Here is a 14003-nt window from a genome sequence, read left to right on the forward strand (position 1 = left end):
TTCATTTTTCTTCCGTGAGCAGTGTTCATCAAACATCTCGATAACCTTGTCAAACTTGCCCTGGTCATCTGCATCGGCAAAGACAAATGTGTCGAAAACCTCTAGTGGTTGAGGTCTACCCATGTTAAGTAGCAGTGCAATCTTCCATGCCCCCAGTATGCAATTGAGTTTAATGGCTTGCAGATACAGCCTGAATTGTTGCTTGAACTGCCACTCATGGTCAATGTTCCCAGTCCAATTCACAGTGTCAGGAATCTTCACACTTTCCATGTTTTTTTCTGATACTGATTAATACCCACTCCTTGTACCGTGTAATGCTTCTTTTAAGCAATAAAGAAACTTGGGTTCTTTGGTATTAACAATATTTTGTTTACACTCACGGTGCAGACCTGTTTTTCATCTCACCCAAACTGCAACATTTATCTCTGACTCCTTCTAGTGGTCAGGAGTATCACTAGCACTCTATCCCCACAATCGGGAGCACCCGTTTCTCTGCATGGATACTGGCTGACCAGCCGAGTCCTTCCAGCATCACATTGCCAACTCATGATTCCAGCATCTGCCGTTTCCCATCAATTTTCCTCGTTAGTTTTAATGTCTGTAAAACAACCTGAAGGGTACAGAAGTGCGAGTTGCACATCTCGCTTGTCTTGTGTAACTCGGCGCGTCGCCTTCGGACTGATGAATGAAAGATCGTCTCCTGAAGGTGGCGCTCGCAAGCAACGAGCAAATTGTCGGTCCTCCTGCCTCGACTGCCACCTGCCGATTGGGACGATGCAAGAATCCCGATCGCCCGCCTGAGGCGGGAGAAGTCGGAGGAACGGCGCCTGCTGCCCCCTCCCGGAGCGGAGGAAGAGTTCGGAGCCGACCCGTTGCGAGTTGGGAAGACACGCCCAAGATGGCGGCAGGATTAAAAAGTTGTACCCGGTGCAGTGTGCTGTGAGCGGGCGGCGGCCGATCTTGGGAGGCGAGTGCCGAGGCATCCGTCAGATGTTGCCGTAATGTCAGAGTGGGCGAGAGTCGGGGGGATCGCCGTCGTTGCCCTGGTAGCCAGGAGTTGTCGCTGGTTCAGCTAGAGATGGAGGATGATGCGAAGAAAGGTAAAAAGGTGAGGTCTGAGTTTGGCCCGAACTGGTGCAGATGACGGTTAAATAATCCCCCACCCCCCAACACCGTTGCACGGCCTTTGGGTGCCCGCTTTCTGGAGATGCCACCACCGGCCTCAGTCTCCCTCGCCGCGATGGGTGGGGTGTGCAAGCTGCAGGAAAGTGGGCGATATGTGGCTCCACTGTCCTGCGAGGGGGACGGGCAGGACGGGGATTCCAAAGGCGGAAAATACTCATTTGTTTTTGAAACCTCATTGGTCCGAAAGAAAACTTTGTGGGAGTAGGTGTGCGGGGATGTGAGGGAGCTGAGGAGAGAAGCGGGAGCCTTTTATTTAACGATGCTGTTGGGTAAACTTAAAATAATGCTCTTCAGTGAAGGGCGTTCCTGTCGCTTGTTTTGGGTTGGGTTGTTTTCGATTGAGACTTTTTAACGTCCGCTGGAGACCTTGAGGCGTGGGGACTTCGGAGCGTGATGATTTACTTGCAGTCTCCTGACTTGCACTGCAGTCCCACGTCTTCGAAATCTATACGTGGAGGGTTCCAGTCTATTCTGCATGAGTTCCAAGGGCTGTGGTGTTTGGCTTCATTCGGCATCTCATCCATTTATTAACGTAGACAGCGCACAAATCGAAGTGTTTTACAAGGAAATGGCTGGCGTTGTGGTGTGTTTTTTTTTGTTTTATTCTTTTAATTTAACTTGAAAGGATACATGTGTCTTCAAGCCTGTAACTTTTTTTGCATTGCCTGTCAAGGCACATGCCTGATAATAAATTTCGACTCCAACTGCTATTTCAAGGGTCTCCGGTTGGTAAATAAGTTTTCGGTTGACACGAATCTCTGGAATATTCATTGCTTTGTTCTCACAAATGTGGTTGATTCAACCTTGTTCTTTTTCCCGTCCGCTTGTAAGGGCCTCCTGTTTAGCCAGTTAAGTTCCTATCTAAAAGTATGAATTTTGAACGAGATGGGATTTGACGAAAAGATCATTATAACCACACTCCCTTTGAAGCTTTTTTTAAAAATGACTTCCCTATTTCAATTGATGTGGTCTTGCTGGACATTTCAGAACCCCACATTGGTCAACTCCAGGTGATGAACCAAAGTGTTAGTCATCTTTGAAGCATCCCATTGTGACTTGATATCCGTTTCTACTATATCTATTTCAATCTACATAAATTTCTTCCCTTTCTATAGTTGGGAGAGATATTTTAATATCACATTACCATTAATACAGCTTTCCAAAGTTTCAATAGAAAAATATTTAGTGATAATACTGTACAAGTGGTTTATGTTGTATTCTATCACCATGGGAACACTAAACAACAGGATATTAAGGTTTGGAATTTATACTTGACAGATAAGACCACCCCTGTTTTTGAAGTGACATTTTTACAGCTGTGTACTGTATTTTATGCTAATATGTATGGTACTTTGAACCATAGTAATGGTTGCTAGCCAAAATGTACTCTCACTCACACTGCAACCATTTGTCCTAAGAATGGGTTTGGTACTGCCCTTTCTCTTGTGTACCTGTGCATTACCTTAAAAACTTATTGTGAAAATTCCATCTTGTTGACCTTTCCACACCAAATAAAAGTTGAAATTCCCTGCTATTATAAACCCTCTTACTCTTGTTGTGTAGCGTGGCTACATATTTGCTGTGGGGAAGTCTATAAGTGTACCCCAGTAAAGTTATTGTCCCTTTATTGTTCTTGATCATGTGGCCTCATTTGAAGATTCTCTGTAAATGCATAAATGGACTCTAATCTGCTTTGTATCCATTCTAGTGTTGCTGAGATGCGAGTTCTAGTCATTGATGATTGAAAGCATCCCAGATAGTGATAGAAGTTTGCCTTCATTTGTTGGGATACTTGCAATTTATCCTTGCATTCCTCCCATATGCTTATGCCCATGTTGGCTCTGCCCACCAGATTGACCTGGTTTGCCTTCATTGTTTGACTGCAGCTTGAGCTCCATCCTCTTTTAAACTGCCTATGTACTGTGCCCACTCCTTGTTAAATTGATATCCCATTCTTTGAGGCTGCACATACCTGAGCTAAGGAGAGGCTTAACCCTCTTCCCCAATGTATCTGGGAAATCTGATGTTTTGGTGGCAAAGACCTCTGACATTCTGATCAGGCTGGAGCCTTGTCTATTGAAGCCTGCAGTTTCATGATCAGATTTCAAATTTCAGATTTATTGTCAGTACAAACATGATATCACATGCAACCTTGAGATTTGTTTTTCTTTGTGTGAGGCAGAATTACTTTTTGGTAGTGCAAAAAAATGTACACTACATATACCTGTACCTGTAAACAATCAAAGAACTAAACAGATAACAAATGTACGCAAATTGTGCAATACGGAAAGAATAAAATAATAAAGTGCACAAGTAAGAGTCCTTAAATGAGTCCCTGATCGTGGCGCGAGGCGCGAGGCGCGAGGCGCGAGGCGCGAGGCGCGAGGCGCGAGGCGCGAGGCGCGAGGCGCGAGGCGCGAGGCGCGAGGCGCGAGGCGCGAGGCGCGAGGCGCGAGGCGCGAGGCGCCTATACCTCTTTCCTGATGGCAGCAGTGAGAACAGAGCATGAGCTGGGTAGTGTAGATCGTTGATGATTGCTGCTTCTTTCTGACAGCACTGTTCTTTGTAGGGGGGCAGGATTTTGCCTGTGATGTCCTGAGCTGTGTCCACTACCTTTTTTGTAGGGACTCGCACTCAGGGGTGTTGGTGTCCCCATACCAGAAGGTAATGCAGCCAGTCAGCATACTTTCCATCACACATCTGTTTTATATTTAAAAAAAATTTGCCAGGGTCTCTGGTGTCATACCAAACCTCCGCAAACTCCTGAGGAAGTAGAGGGATTGACGTGCTTTCTTCGTGATGTCATTAGTGTGTTGGTTCCAGGAAAGACCCTCTGAGGTAGTGATTCCCAAGAACTTAAATTTTCTTTCTGCCTCTGATTCCCCCAATGATCACTGGATTGTACACCTCTGACTTGCCCTTTCTAAAGTCAAAAATCAGCTCCTTAATTTCAGTGACATTGAGTGTGAGGTTGTTGTTGGTGCACTATTTAGCCAAGTTTTCAATCTCCCTCCTGTGTACTGACTCATCCCCTTTATACAGCCCACAACTGTGGGATCATCTGTGAATTTGTAGATGGTGATTGTTGTATCAAGCCACACAGTCGTAGATATAAGTGGGGGGGGGGGGGCGGGGCTGGGTGCAATCACTATTTAAAGGTTTAACAGTCAGGACATTTAAAGATTTCTTTATTTTAATAAAATTAAGAACTTAACAAATTTAAGTGAGTCGCTATACCTCAGCTTAACTTGCATTGTGGGGAATCTCCATTTAATTTTTGTGGTTCCTACATGAGATCTGGCTGGTTTAGGATGGAAGAGATCACTTGTGCAACTTTAAGATGGGAATCCTCAAACAGTTGTGTCCTGCTGGATTGGAGTCCAAAGATGGCGGAGTGATGTGCACCACAATGTTCTGAGCTTGCAATGGGTTGACACATGATTGGCATATTAACTAGGAACTGCTGAATGACAGCCAATCTTATCACAAAAGCAGACAAGAGCCTATTTAATTTGATCTATCGGTGAACATAAATTTTTAGTGTTAAGTTTTCATACCCTGAAATGAAATAATTTGTATGTGAACACAAATGAACAGGTCATAGGAAAGCTATCTCAAAGTAAGAGGTTTCTGAGCCTATTAGCCAATATGTGTAGAAAATGGATATTCTGCTGCTTTTCCTCAACTCTCAAATCCTGTTACTTCAGGATAAATCCCTGACTCCCTCCAATTACTTAGAATCGAACTTTCAGACTATCTTTTGGCATTATGGAAGTTGAGCTATTTGCAGTTTATCGCTTTCATTATTCCCAAAAGAGTAATTCCTGAGCTTTGTCTTCTGTCTCTCTCTATTCCATATACTTGCCTCTTGGAGCAAATTCACACCAAACTACTTCATTCAATGAGTAGTAAGCAATGAAGTTGTAATGCACGTTAGAAATGTACAGAATGCTGGAGGAACTCAGCAGGTCAGGCACCATCCATGGATGATAGTTGCATCAGGCTGAGTGTTTTGGGCTGAAAAGCTTAATCAGAAAGAGTAAGAAGAGGCAGATTCCTGAATAAAATGGTGAAGGGGAACAACATAGATTGGCAGGTGAGATGTGGGAAGGAGGGGAAATGGGGGGGGGGGGGGGGAGAGAGAAATAGGTGGTGGGAGGATGGAGGTGGGTTGAAGAGTTGATGGAAGGTGTTAAGATAGTGTGGGGAAGGATAAAGAGAAGGAAAGGAACAAGAATATGACCAGGGTGATGAGGAAAAGCAAGGGGGAGATTACCAGATATTGGAGGAGTTGATGTTGATTCAGTCTGGTTGGAGACTGCCAAGACACTAGAATATCCTGTGCCATTTCCCGTCTTCTACATGATCCTCTCTACCTTCCATATAGACAACTCCCTCCATAACTCTATCATCCACTTCTCCTCCCTTACCATCAATCACCTCCTTGGTACCTATCCTGTGACCACAAGAAATGTTACATTTGCACATTCCACCTTTTTCATCACCATTTGAGGCCCCAAACAGTCCTTTCAAATGAAGCAACATGTGTGAATTTGCAAGGGTCATTGGTGGCATCTAGTGTTCCCATTGTAGCCACCTCTGAATCGGACAGACTGAGAGATCACTTCATTGAGTACCTCTCTCTTTTTGTTGCCATAGCAGGGATCTCCTAGTGGCAGCACATTTAAATTCTCTGCCCCATTCCCATGCCAATATGTTTGTCCATAGTCTCATGCACTGCCAGACTGAGAGCAGCTGCAAATTGGAGGAACAGCACCTTGTATTCCATCACCAATGTCCTCTGGTATGTACCTCACATACATGGAAAAAGCCTACTTGCGTTTACTCTCTGTACCATCATAATTTTGTATATGAAATCTCCCTCATTCTTCTATGCTCCAGAAAATAAAGTCCTAACCTGTTTAACCTTTCCCTGTAACCCAGTTCCTCAAATCCCAGCAACATCCGAGTAACATCTCTGCACTCTTTCAATTTTATTGATATCTTTTCTGTAGTTAGGTGACCAAAACTGCACACAGTACTCCAAATTTGGCCTCACCGATGTCTTGTAAAATTTTGCAATAACATCTCAACTCCTGTACTCAATACTTGGGTTTATGGAGGACAATGTGCCAAATGCTCTTTACTACCCTGTCTACCTGTAATGCCACTTTCACAGAATTATGCATCTCTTCCCAGATCCCTCTGTTCTGCAAACTTGCTGATCCAATTTCAGCACAGAAATGCCAATGTTAAATAGCACTATTCCATAGACTGCACTCTTTGCAGACTTCTCCAAAGCACTAAAGGAAACCTCAAACTGACCTGAATTTCCTGCAGTAAAACATATTCAACCTATAAGTGCTCTGAGAATTTAAAAGACATAGAAAACTATAACTTGCTAAGGTATTCAGATCTAACATGGAGATAAATACAAGATTGCAGATGTTGGAAAACTGGAGCAACACAAAATGCTGGTGGAACTTGGTAGGCCAGGCAACACCCATGGAAGGCAATAGTTAATATTTTGGGTGAAAACTCCTCATCAGCAAATCAAGAAACATGCAGGCACCCAAATAAAAATGTTTATTTTTGGTGGGGAGGGGGGTGCGGGTGCGGGGAGAAGGAGAAAGCACAGCGCTGAGCACATTTGATCCATCTGCCTCAAATCGAGGATCTTCCTGTGGGAAACCACTTGAATGAAGTTTAGGGAGAACATTGGGTATAACTTCTTTCCACTGAGTGTGGTAGGAGTATGGAATGAGCTGCCAGCTGAATGTAGGCTCAATTTTAATATTTGAGAAAAATTTGGACTGGTACGTGGATGGGAGGGATATGGGAGCAGATCAGCGGGACAAGGCAGAATAATAGTCCAGTACTGACTAGAAGGGACAAAGGGCCTATTTTTCTGTGCTGTAATGTTCTTTGGCTCTAACTAGAGGAATTCTAGTTAGAACCATAGAACATTACAGTTCAGTTTGGGAGAATGAAATGATTCAGAGATGCTGAGAATGTAAGAGAGGGCTCCGTTAACAACCGTATGAGAGAAGCAATGCTTCCTGGAAAGAGAAGCAATGCTTCCTGGAAAGAGAAGCAATGCTTCCTGGAAAGAGAAGCAATGCTTCCTGGAAAGAGAAGCAATGCTTCCTGGAAAGAGAAGCAATGCTTCCTGGAAAGAGAAGCAATGCTTCCTGGAAAGAGAAGCAATGCTTCCTGGAAAGAGAAGCAATGCTTCCTGGAAAGAGAAGCAATGCTTCCTGGAAAGAGAAGCAATGCTTCCTGGAAAGAGAAGCAATGCTTCCTGGAAAGAGAAGCAATGCTTCCTGGAAAGAGAAGCAATGCTTCCTGGAAAGAGAAGCAATGCTTCCTGGAAAGAGAAGCAATGCTTCCTGGAAAGAGAAGCAATGCTTCCTGGAAAGAGAAGCAATGCTTCCTGGAAAGAGAAGCAATGCTTCCTGGAAAGAGAAGCAATGCTTCCTGGAAAGAGAAGCAATGCTTCCTGGAAAGAGAAGCAATGCTTCCTGGAAAGAGAAGCAATGCTTCCTGGAAAGAGAAGCAATGCTTCCTGGAAAGAGAAGCAATGCTTCCTGGAAAGAGAAGCAATGCTTCCTGGAAAGAGAAGCAATGCTTCCTGGAAAGAGAAGCAATGCTTCCTGGAAAGAGAAGCAATGCTTCCTGGAAAGAGAAGCAATGCTTCCTGGAAAGAGAAGCAATGCTTCCTGGAAAGAGAAGCAATGCTTCCTGGAAAGAGAAGCAATGCTTCCTGGAAAGAGAAGCAATGCTTCCTGGAAAGAGAAGCAATGCTTCCTGGAAAGAGAAGCAATGCTTCCTGGAAAGAGAAGCAATGCTTCCTGGAAAGAGAAGCAATGCTTCCTGGAAAGAGAAGCAATGCTTCCTGGAAAGAGAAGCAATGCTTCCTGGAAAGAGAAGCAATGCTTCCTGGAAAGAGAAGCAATGCTTCCTGGAAAGAGAAGCAATGCTTCCTGGAAAGAGAAGCAATGCTTCCTGGAAAGAGAAGCAATGCTTCCTGGAAAGAGAAGCAATGCTTCCTGGAAAGAGAAGCAATGCTTCCTGGAAAGAGAAGCAATGCTTCCTGGAAAGAGAAGCAATGCTTCCTGGAAAGAGAAGCAATGCTTCCTGGAAAGAGAAGCAATGCTTCCTGGAAAGAGAAGCAATGCTTCCTGGAAAGAGAAGCAATGCTTCCTGGAAAGAGAAGCAATGCTTCCTGGAAAGAGAAGCAATGCTTCCTGGAAAGAGAAGCAATGCTTCCTGGAAAGAGAAGCAATGCTTCCTGGAAAGAGAAGCAATGCTTCCTGGAAAGAGAAGCAATGCTTCCTGGAAAGAGAAGCAATGCTTCCTGGAAAGAGAAGCAATGCTTCCTGGAAAGAGAAGCAATGCTTCCTGGAAAGAGAAGCAATGCTTCCTGGAAAGAGAAGCAATGCTTCCTGGAAAGAGAAGCAATGCTTCCTGGAAAGAGAAGCAATGCTTCCTGGAAAGAGAAGCAATGCTTCCTGGAAAGAGAAGCAATGCTTCCTGGAAAGAGAAGCAATGCTTCCTGGAAAGAGAAGCAATGCTTCCTGGAAAGAGAAGCAATGCTTCCTGGAAAGAGAAGCAATGCTTCCTGGAAAGAGAAGCAATGCTTCCTGGAAAGAGAAGCAATGCTTCCTGGAAAGAGAAGCAATGCTTCCTGGAAAGAGAAGCAATGCTTCCTGGAAAGAGAAGCAATGCTTCCTGGAAAGAGAAGCAATGCTTCCTGGAAAGAGAAGCAATGCTTCCTGGAAAGAGAAGCAATGCTTCCTGGAAAGAGAAGCAATGCTTCCTGGAAAGAGAAGCAATGCTTCCTGGAAAGAGAAGCAATGCTTCCTGGAAAGAGAAGCAATGCTTCCTGGAAAGAGAAGCAATGCTTCCTGGAAAGAGAAGCAATGCTTCCTGGAAAGAGAAGCAATGCTTCCTGGAAAGAGAAGCAATGCTTCCTGGAAAGAGAAGCAATGCTTCCTGGAAAGAGAAGCAATGCTTCCTGGAAAGAGAAGCAATGCTTCCTGGAAAGAGAAGCAATGCTTCCTGGAAAGAGAAGCAATGCTTCCTGGAAAGAGAAGCAATGCTTCCTGGAAAGAGAAGCAATGCTTCCTGGAAAGAGAAGCAATGCTTCCTGGAAAGAGAAGCAATGCTTCCTGGAAAGAGAAGCAATGCTTCCTGGAAAGAGAAGCAATGCTTCCTGGAAAGAGAAGCAATGCTTCCTGGAAAGAGAAGCAATGCTTCCTGGAAAGAGAAGCAATGCTTCCTGGAAAGAGAAGCAATGCTTCCTGGAAAGAGAAGCAATGCTTCCTGGAAAGAGAAGCAATGCTTCCTGGAAAGAGAAGCAATGCTTCCTGGAAAGAGAAGCAATGCTTCCTGGAAAGAGAAGCAATGCTTCCTGGAAAGAGAAGCAATGCTTCCTGGAAAGAGAAGCAATGCTTCCTGGAAAGAGAAGCAATGCTTCCTGGAAAGAGAAGCAATGCTTCCTGGAAAGAGAAGCAATGCTTCCTGGAAAGAGAAGCAATGCTTCCTGGAAAGAGAAGCAATGCTTCCTGGAAAGAGAAGCAATGCTTCCTGGAAAGAGAAGCAATGCTTCCTGGAAAGAGAAGCAATGCTTCCTGGAAAGAGAAGCAATGCTTCCTGGAAAGAGAAGCAATGCTTCCTGGAAAGAGAAGCAATGCTTCCTGGAAAGAGAAGCAATGCTTCCTGGAAAGAGAAGCAATGCTTCCTGGAAAGAGAAGCAATGCTTCCTGGAAAGAGAAGCAATGCTTCCTGGAAAGAGAAGCAATGCTTCCTGGAAAGAGAAGCAATGCTTCCTGGAAAGAGAAGCAATGCTTCCTGGAAAGAGAAGCAATGCTTCCTGGAAAGAGAAGCAATGCTTCCTGGAAAGAGAAGCAATGCTTCCTGGAAAGAGAAGCAATGCTTCCTGGAAAGAGAAGCAATGCTTCCTGGAAAGAGAAGCAATGCTTCCTGGAAAGAGAAGCAATGCTTCCTGGAAAGAGAAGCAATGCTTCCTGGAAAGAGAAGCAATGCTTCCTGGAAAGAGAAGCAATGCTTCCTGGAAAGAGAAGCAATGCTTCCTGGAAAGAGAAGCAATGCTTCCTGGAAAGAGAAGCAATGCTTCCTGGAAAGAGAAGCAATGCTTCCTGGAAAGAGAAGCAATGCTTCCTGGAAAGAGAAGCAATGCTTCCTGGAAAGAGAAGCAATGCTTCCTGGAAAGAGAAGCAATGCTTCCTGGAAAGAGAAGCAATGCTTCCTGGAAAGAGAAGCAATGCTTCCTGGAAAGAGAAGCAATGCTTCCTGGAAAGAGAAGCAATGCTTCCTGGAAAGAGAAGCAATGCTTCCTGGAAAGAGAAGCAATGCTTCCTGGAAAGAGAAGCAATGCTTCCTGGAAAGAGAAGCAATGCTTCCTGGAAAGAGAAGCAATGCTTCCTGGAAAGAGAAGCAATGCTTCCTGGAAAGAGAAGCAATGCTTCCTGGAAAGAGAAGCAATGCTTCCTGGAAAGAGAAGCAATGCTTCCTGGAAAGAGAAGCAATGCTTCCTGGAAAGAGAAGCAATGCTTCCTGGAAAGAGAAGCAATGCTTCCTGGAAAGAGAAGCAATGCTTCCTGGAAAGAGAAGCAATGCTTCCTGGAAAGAGAAGCAATGCTTCCTGGAAAGAGAAGCAATGCTTCCTGGAAAGAGAAGCAATGCTTCCTGGAAAGAGAAGCAATGCTTCCTGGAAAGAGAAGCAATGCTTCCTGGAAAGAGAAGCAATGCTTCCTGGAAAGAGAAGCAATGCTTCCTGGAAAGAGAAGCAATGCTTCCTGGAAAGAGAAGCAATGCTTCCTGGAAAGAGAAGCAATGCTTCCTGGAAAGAGAAGCAATGCTTCCTGGAAAGAGAAGCAATGCTTCCTGGAAAGAGAAGCAATGCTTCCTGGAAAGAGAAGCAATGCTTCCTGGAAAGAGAAGCAATGCTTCCTGGAAAGAGAAGCAATGCTTCCTGGAAAGAGAAGCAATGCTTCCTGGAAAGAGAAGCAATGCTTCCTGGAAAGAGAAGCAATGCTTCCTGGAAAGAGAAGCAATGCTTCCTGGAAAGAGAAGCAATGCTTCCTGGAAAGAGAAGCAATGCTTCCTGGAAAGAGAAGCAATGCTTCCTGGAAAGAGAAGCAATGCTTCCTGGAAAGAGAAGCAATGCTTCCTGGAAAGAGAAGCAATGCTTCCTGGAAAGAGAAGCAATGCTTCCTGGAAAGAGAAGCAATGCTTCCTGGAAAGAGAAGCAATGCTTCCTGGAAAGAGAAGCAATGCTTCCTGGAAAGAGAAGCAATGCTTCCTGGAAAGAGAAGCAATGCTTCCTGGAAAGAGAAGCAATGCTTCCTGGAAAGAGAAGCAATGCTTCCTGGAAAGAGAAGCAATGCTTCCTGGAAAGAGAAGCAATGCTTCCTGGAAAGAGAAGCAATGCTTCCTGGAAAGAGAAGCAATGCTTCCTGGAAAGAGAAGCAATGCTTCCTGGAAAGAGAAGCAATGCTTCCTGGAAAGAGAAGCAATGCTTCCTGGAAAGAGAAGCAATGCTTCCTGGAAAGAGAAGCAATGCTTCCTGGAAAGAGAAGCAATGCTTCCTGGAAAGAGAAGCAATGCTTCCTGGAAAGAGAAGCAATGCTTCCTGGAAAGAGAAGCAATGCTTCCTGGAAAGAGAAGCAATGCTTCCTGGAAAGAGAAGCAATGCTTCCTGGAAAGAGAAGCAATGCTTCCTGGAAAGAGAAGCAATGCTTCCTGGAAAGAGAAGCAATGCTTCCTGGAAAGAGAAGCAATGCTTCCTGGAAAGAGAAGCAATGCTTCCTGGAAAGAGAAGCAATGCTTCCTGGAAAGAGAAGCAATGCTTCCTGGAAAGAGAAGCAATGCTTCCTGGAAAGAGAAGCAATGCTTCCTGGAAAGAGAAGCAATGCTTCCTGGAAAGAGAAGCAATGCTTCCTGGAAAGAGAAGCAATGCTTCCTGGAAAGAGAAGCAATGCTTCCTGGAAAGAGAAGCAATGCTTCCTGGAAAGAGAAGCAATGCTTCCTGGAAAGAGAAGCAATGCTTCCTGGAAAGAGAAGCAATGCTTCCTGGAAAGAGAAGCAATGCTTCCTGGAAAGAGAAGCAATGCTTCCTGGAAAGAGAAGCAATGCTTCCTGGAAAGAGAAGCAATGCTTCCTGGAAAGAGAAGCAATGCTTCCTGGAAAGAGAAGCAATGCTTCCTGGAAAGAGAAGCAATGCTTCCTGGAAAGAGAAGCAATGCTTCCTGGAAAGAGAAGCAATGCTTCCTGGAAAGAGAAGCAATGCTTCCTGGAAAGAGAAGCAATGCTTCCTGGAAAGAGAAGCAATGCTTCCTGGAAAGAGAAGCAATGCTTCCTGGAAAGAGAAGCAATGCTTCCTGGAAAGAGAAGCAATGCTTCCTGGAAAGAGAAGCCCTTTTCTTCACAGCAGATCTAATGGAAACAGAAAGTACTAGATGAAATAGATGCCATCTACAGAAGAGGCAGGGTGGGAAGTTGTAATGTAGGTAGCAGTGGGAGTTGATGGGGTTTTAAGTAAATGTTAGTGTGTTTATTTCCTGAGCTGGAGACAGATCCAGAAAAAGGAGGAAGTATAATCCATTTGAATTGGAGAGTGGGATGGATTAGTAGTGAAAGTGTTAAAATTGAGTTGGATATGGGTGCAAGAAGCAGCACCAATGCAGTCATTGATGTAAGGGAGAAAGAGATGGTAGCATTCCAGAGTAGATTTGGAACAAGAACTCAAGTACCATGTAGCCAATAAAAACACAAGTTTAGGTGGCACCCATGTGTATCTATGGCTGCACCTTTGATTTGGCGGAAGTGAGAGGAGTCAAAAGAGAAGTTGTTCAGGGTGAGTGTGAGAACTGCCATTCAAATGAGAAAATTGGTTGAGAACTAGTTGGTTATTTGTTGCAGAAATAAAGTGGAGCATTTTAAGACCTTGAGATGAAGGTACTGGACATCCATTGTGAAGATCAGCACCTGTATTATTTGGTTATTATTGGCATTTAGTGGCAGGTGAAAGTTTTACAGTTGCCCATCAGCTTAAATGCAGATGCAAACTAATCACTTAATTCATTTGCTTTTTTTTTCTTGTGGGGAGATAGCATTGCGAATATCTTGATCTGGAAAGATTGTTTGTGGGGGGGGGGGGGGGTGTCTGTATGTGGGGAAAGGAAAGTGCCATAAGAAGAGCGATGGTTTGTGGGATGGACAAATGGGATAGGGAGTTGCAATCAAAATCTCAAACAGGAAGGGGGATCTATTTGGTGGTGGAATCTTGTTGAAACTGCCCAAAGTGCTGAAGATGATGATCTGTTAAATGTAGAGACTGGTGGGTGGAAGGTGAGGGCCAGGGAACGGTGTTCTTGCTGTGTCCAGGATGAGAAGAGGTGACAGCTGAAGGGTGGGAAGTAGATGAATTGTGATCAAGGTTTATGCTCACTATGATAGAAGGGAAGTCACAATTCAGGAAAAAGAGATTTGGAAGCATCTACAAGGAAAGTCTCATCAGCTGACCAAGTGGAAGAACTAGAAGAATTTATAATGCAGCAGTTCTGAACAATTGTTTCAAACATTCTTGCATTGTTTATTGTTTGAACTTTTTGTGATATTCAGAAACTTGGTGAATGTACCAGTATTTTCTTACTTCACTTCTGATGGTGTTCAAACTGGCAGTAAAACTTTAAATGTTATCCAATGTGGACTATAAAAGAGAAAAAATGGAATTCCAGGTTTTCGAGATGTAAGATTCCATTATTATACACACAAAACAAACCTCTTTTTCC

The 14003-nt window shown here is 44.2% G+C and overlaps 1 protein-coding gene across 4 annotated transcripts in view; it reads left to right on the top strand.

Annotated features, from left to right (window-relative positions):
* The first annotated feature begins 790 nt into the window (after positions 1–790).
* Positions 791–14003, top strand: part of ccm2 (CCM2 scaffold protein) — a 100803-nt gene continuing 87590 nt past the window's right edge. For 2 of the 4 annotated variants that reach the window (XM_069886631.1, XM_069886628.1), the window contains exon 1: positions 791–1108. In XM_069886631.1, coding sequence (XP_069742732.1) covers positions 1079–1108 — 30 coding nt within the window. In that variant the 5' untranslated portion in view covers positions 791–1078. The remainder of the gene's footprint in view (positions 1109–14003) is intronic. The other 2 variants (XM_069886629.1, XM_069886630.1) reach the window with 2 other exon arrangements.

This window comes from Narcine bancroftii, chromosome 6 (genome assembly GCF_036971445.1).
Source record: "Narcine bancroftii isolate sNarBan1 chromosome 6, sNarBan1.hap1, whole genome shotgun sequence".
Classification (NCBI taxonomy): Eukaryota; Metazoa; Chordata; class Chondrichthyes; order Torpediniformes; family Narcinidae; genus Narcine; species Narcine bancroftii.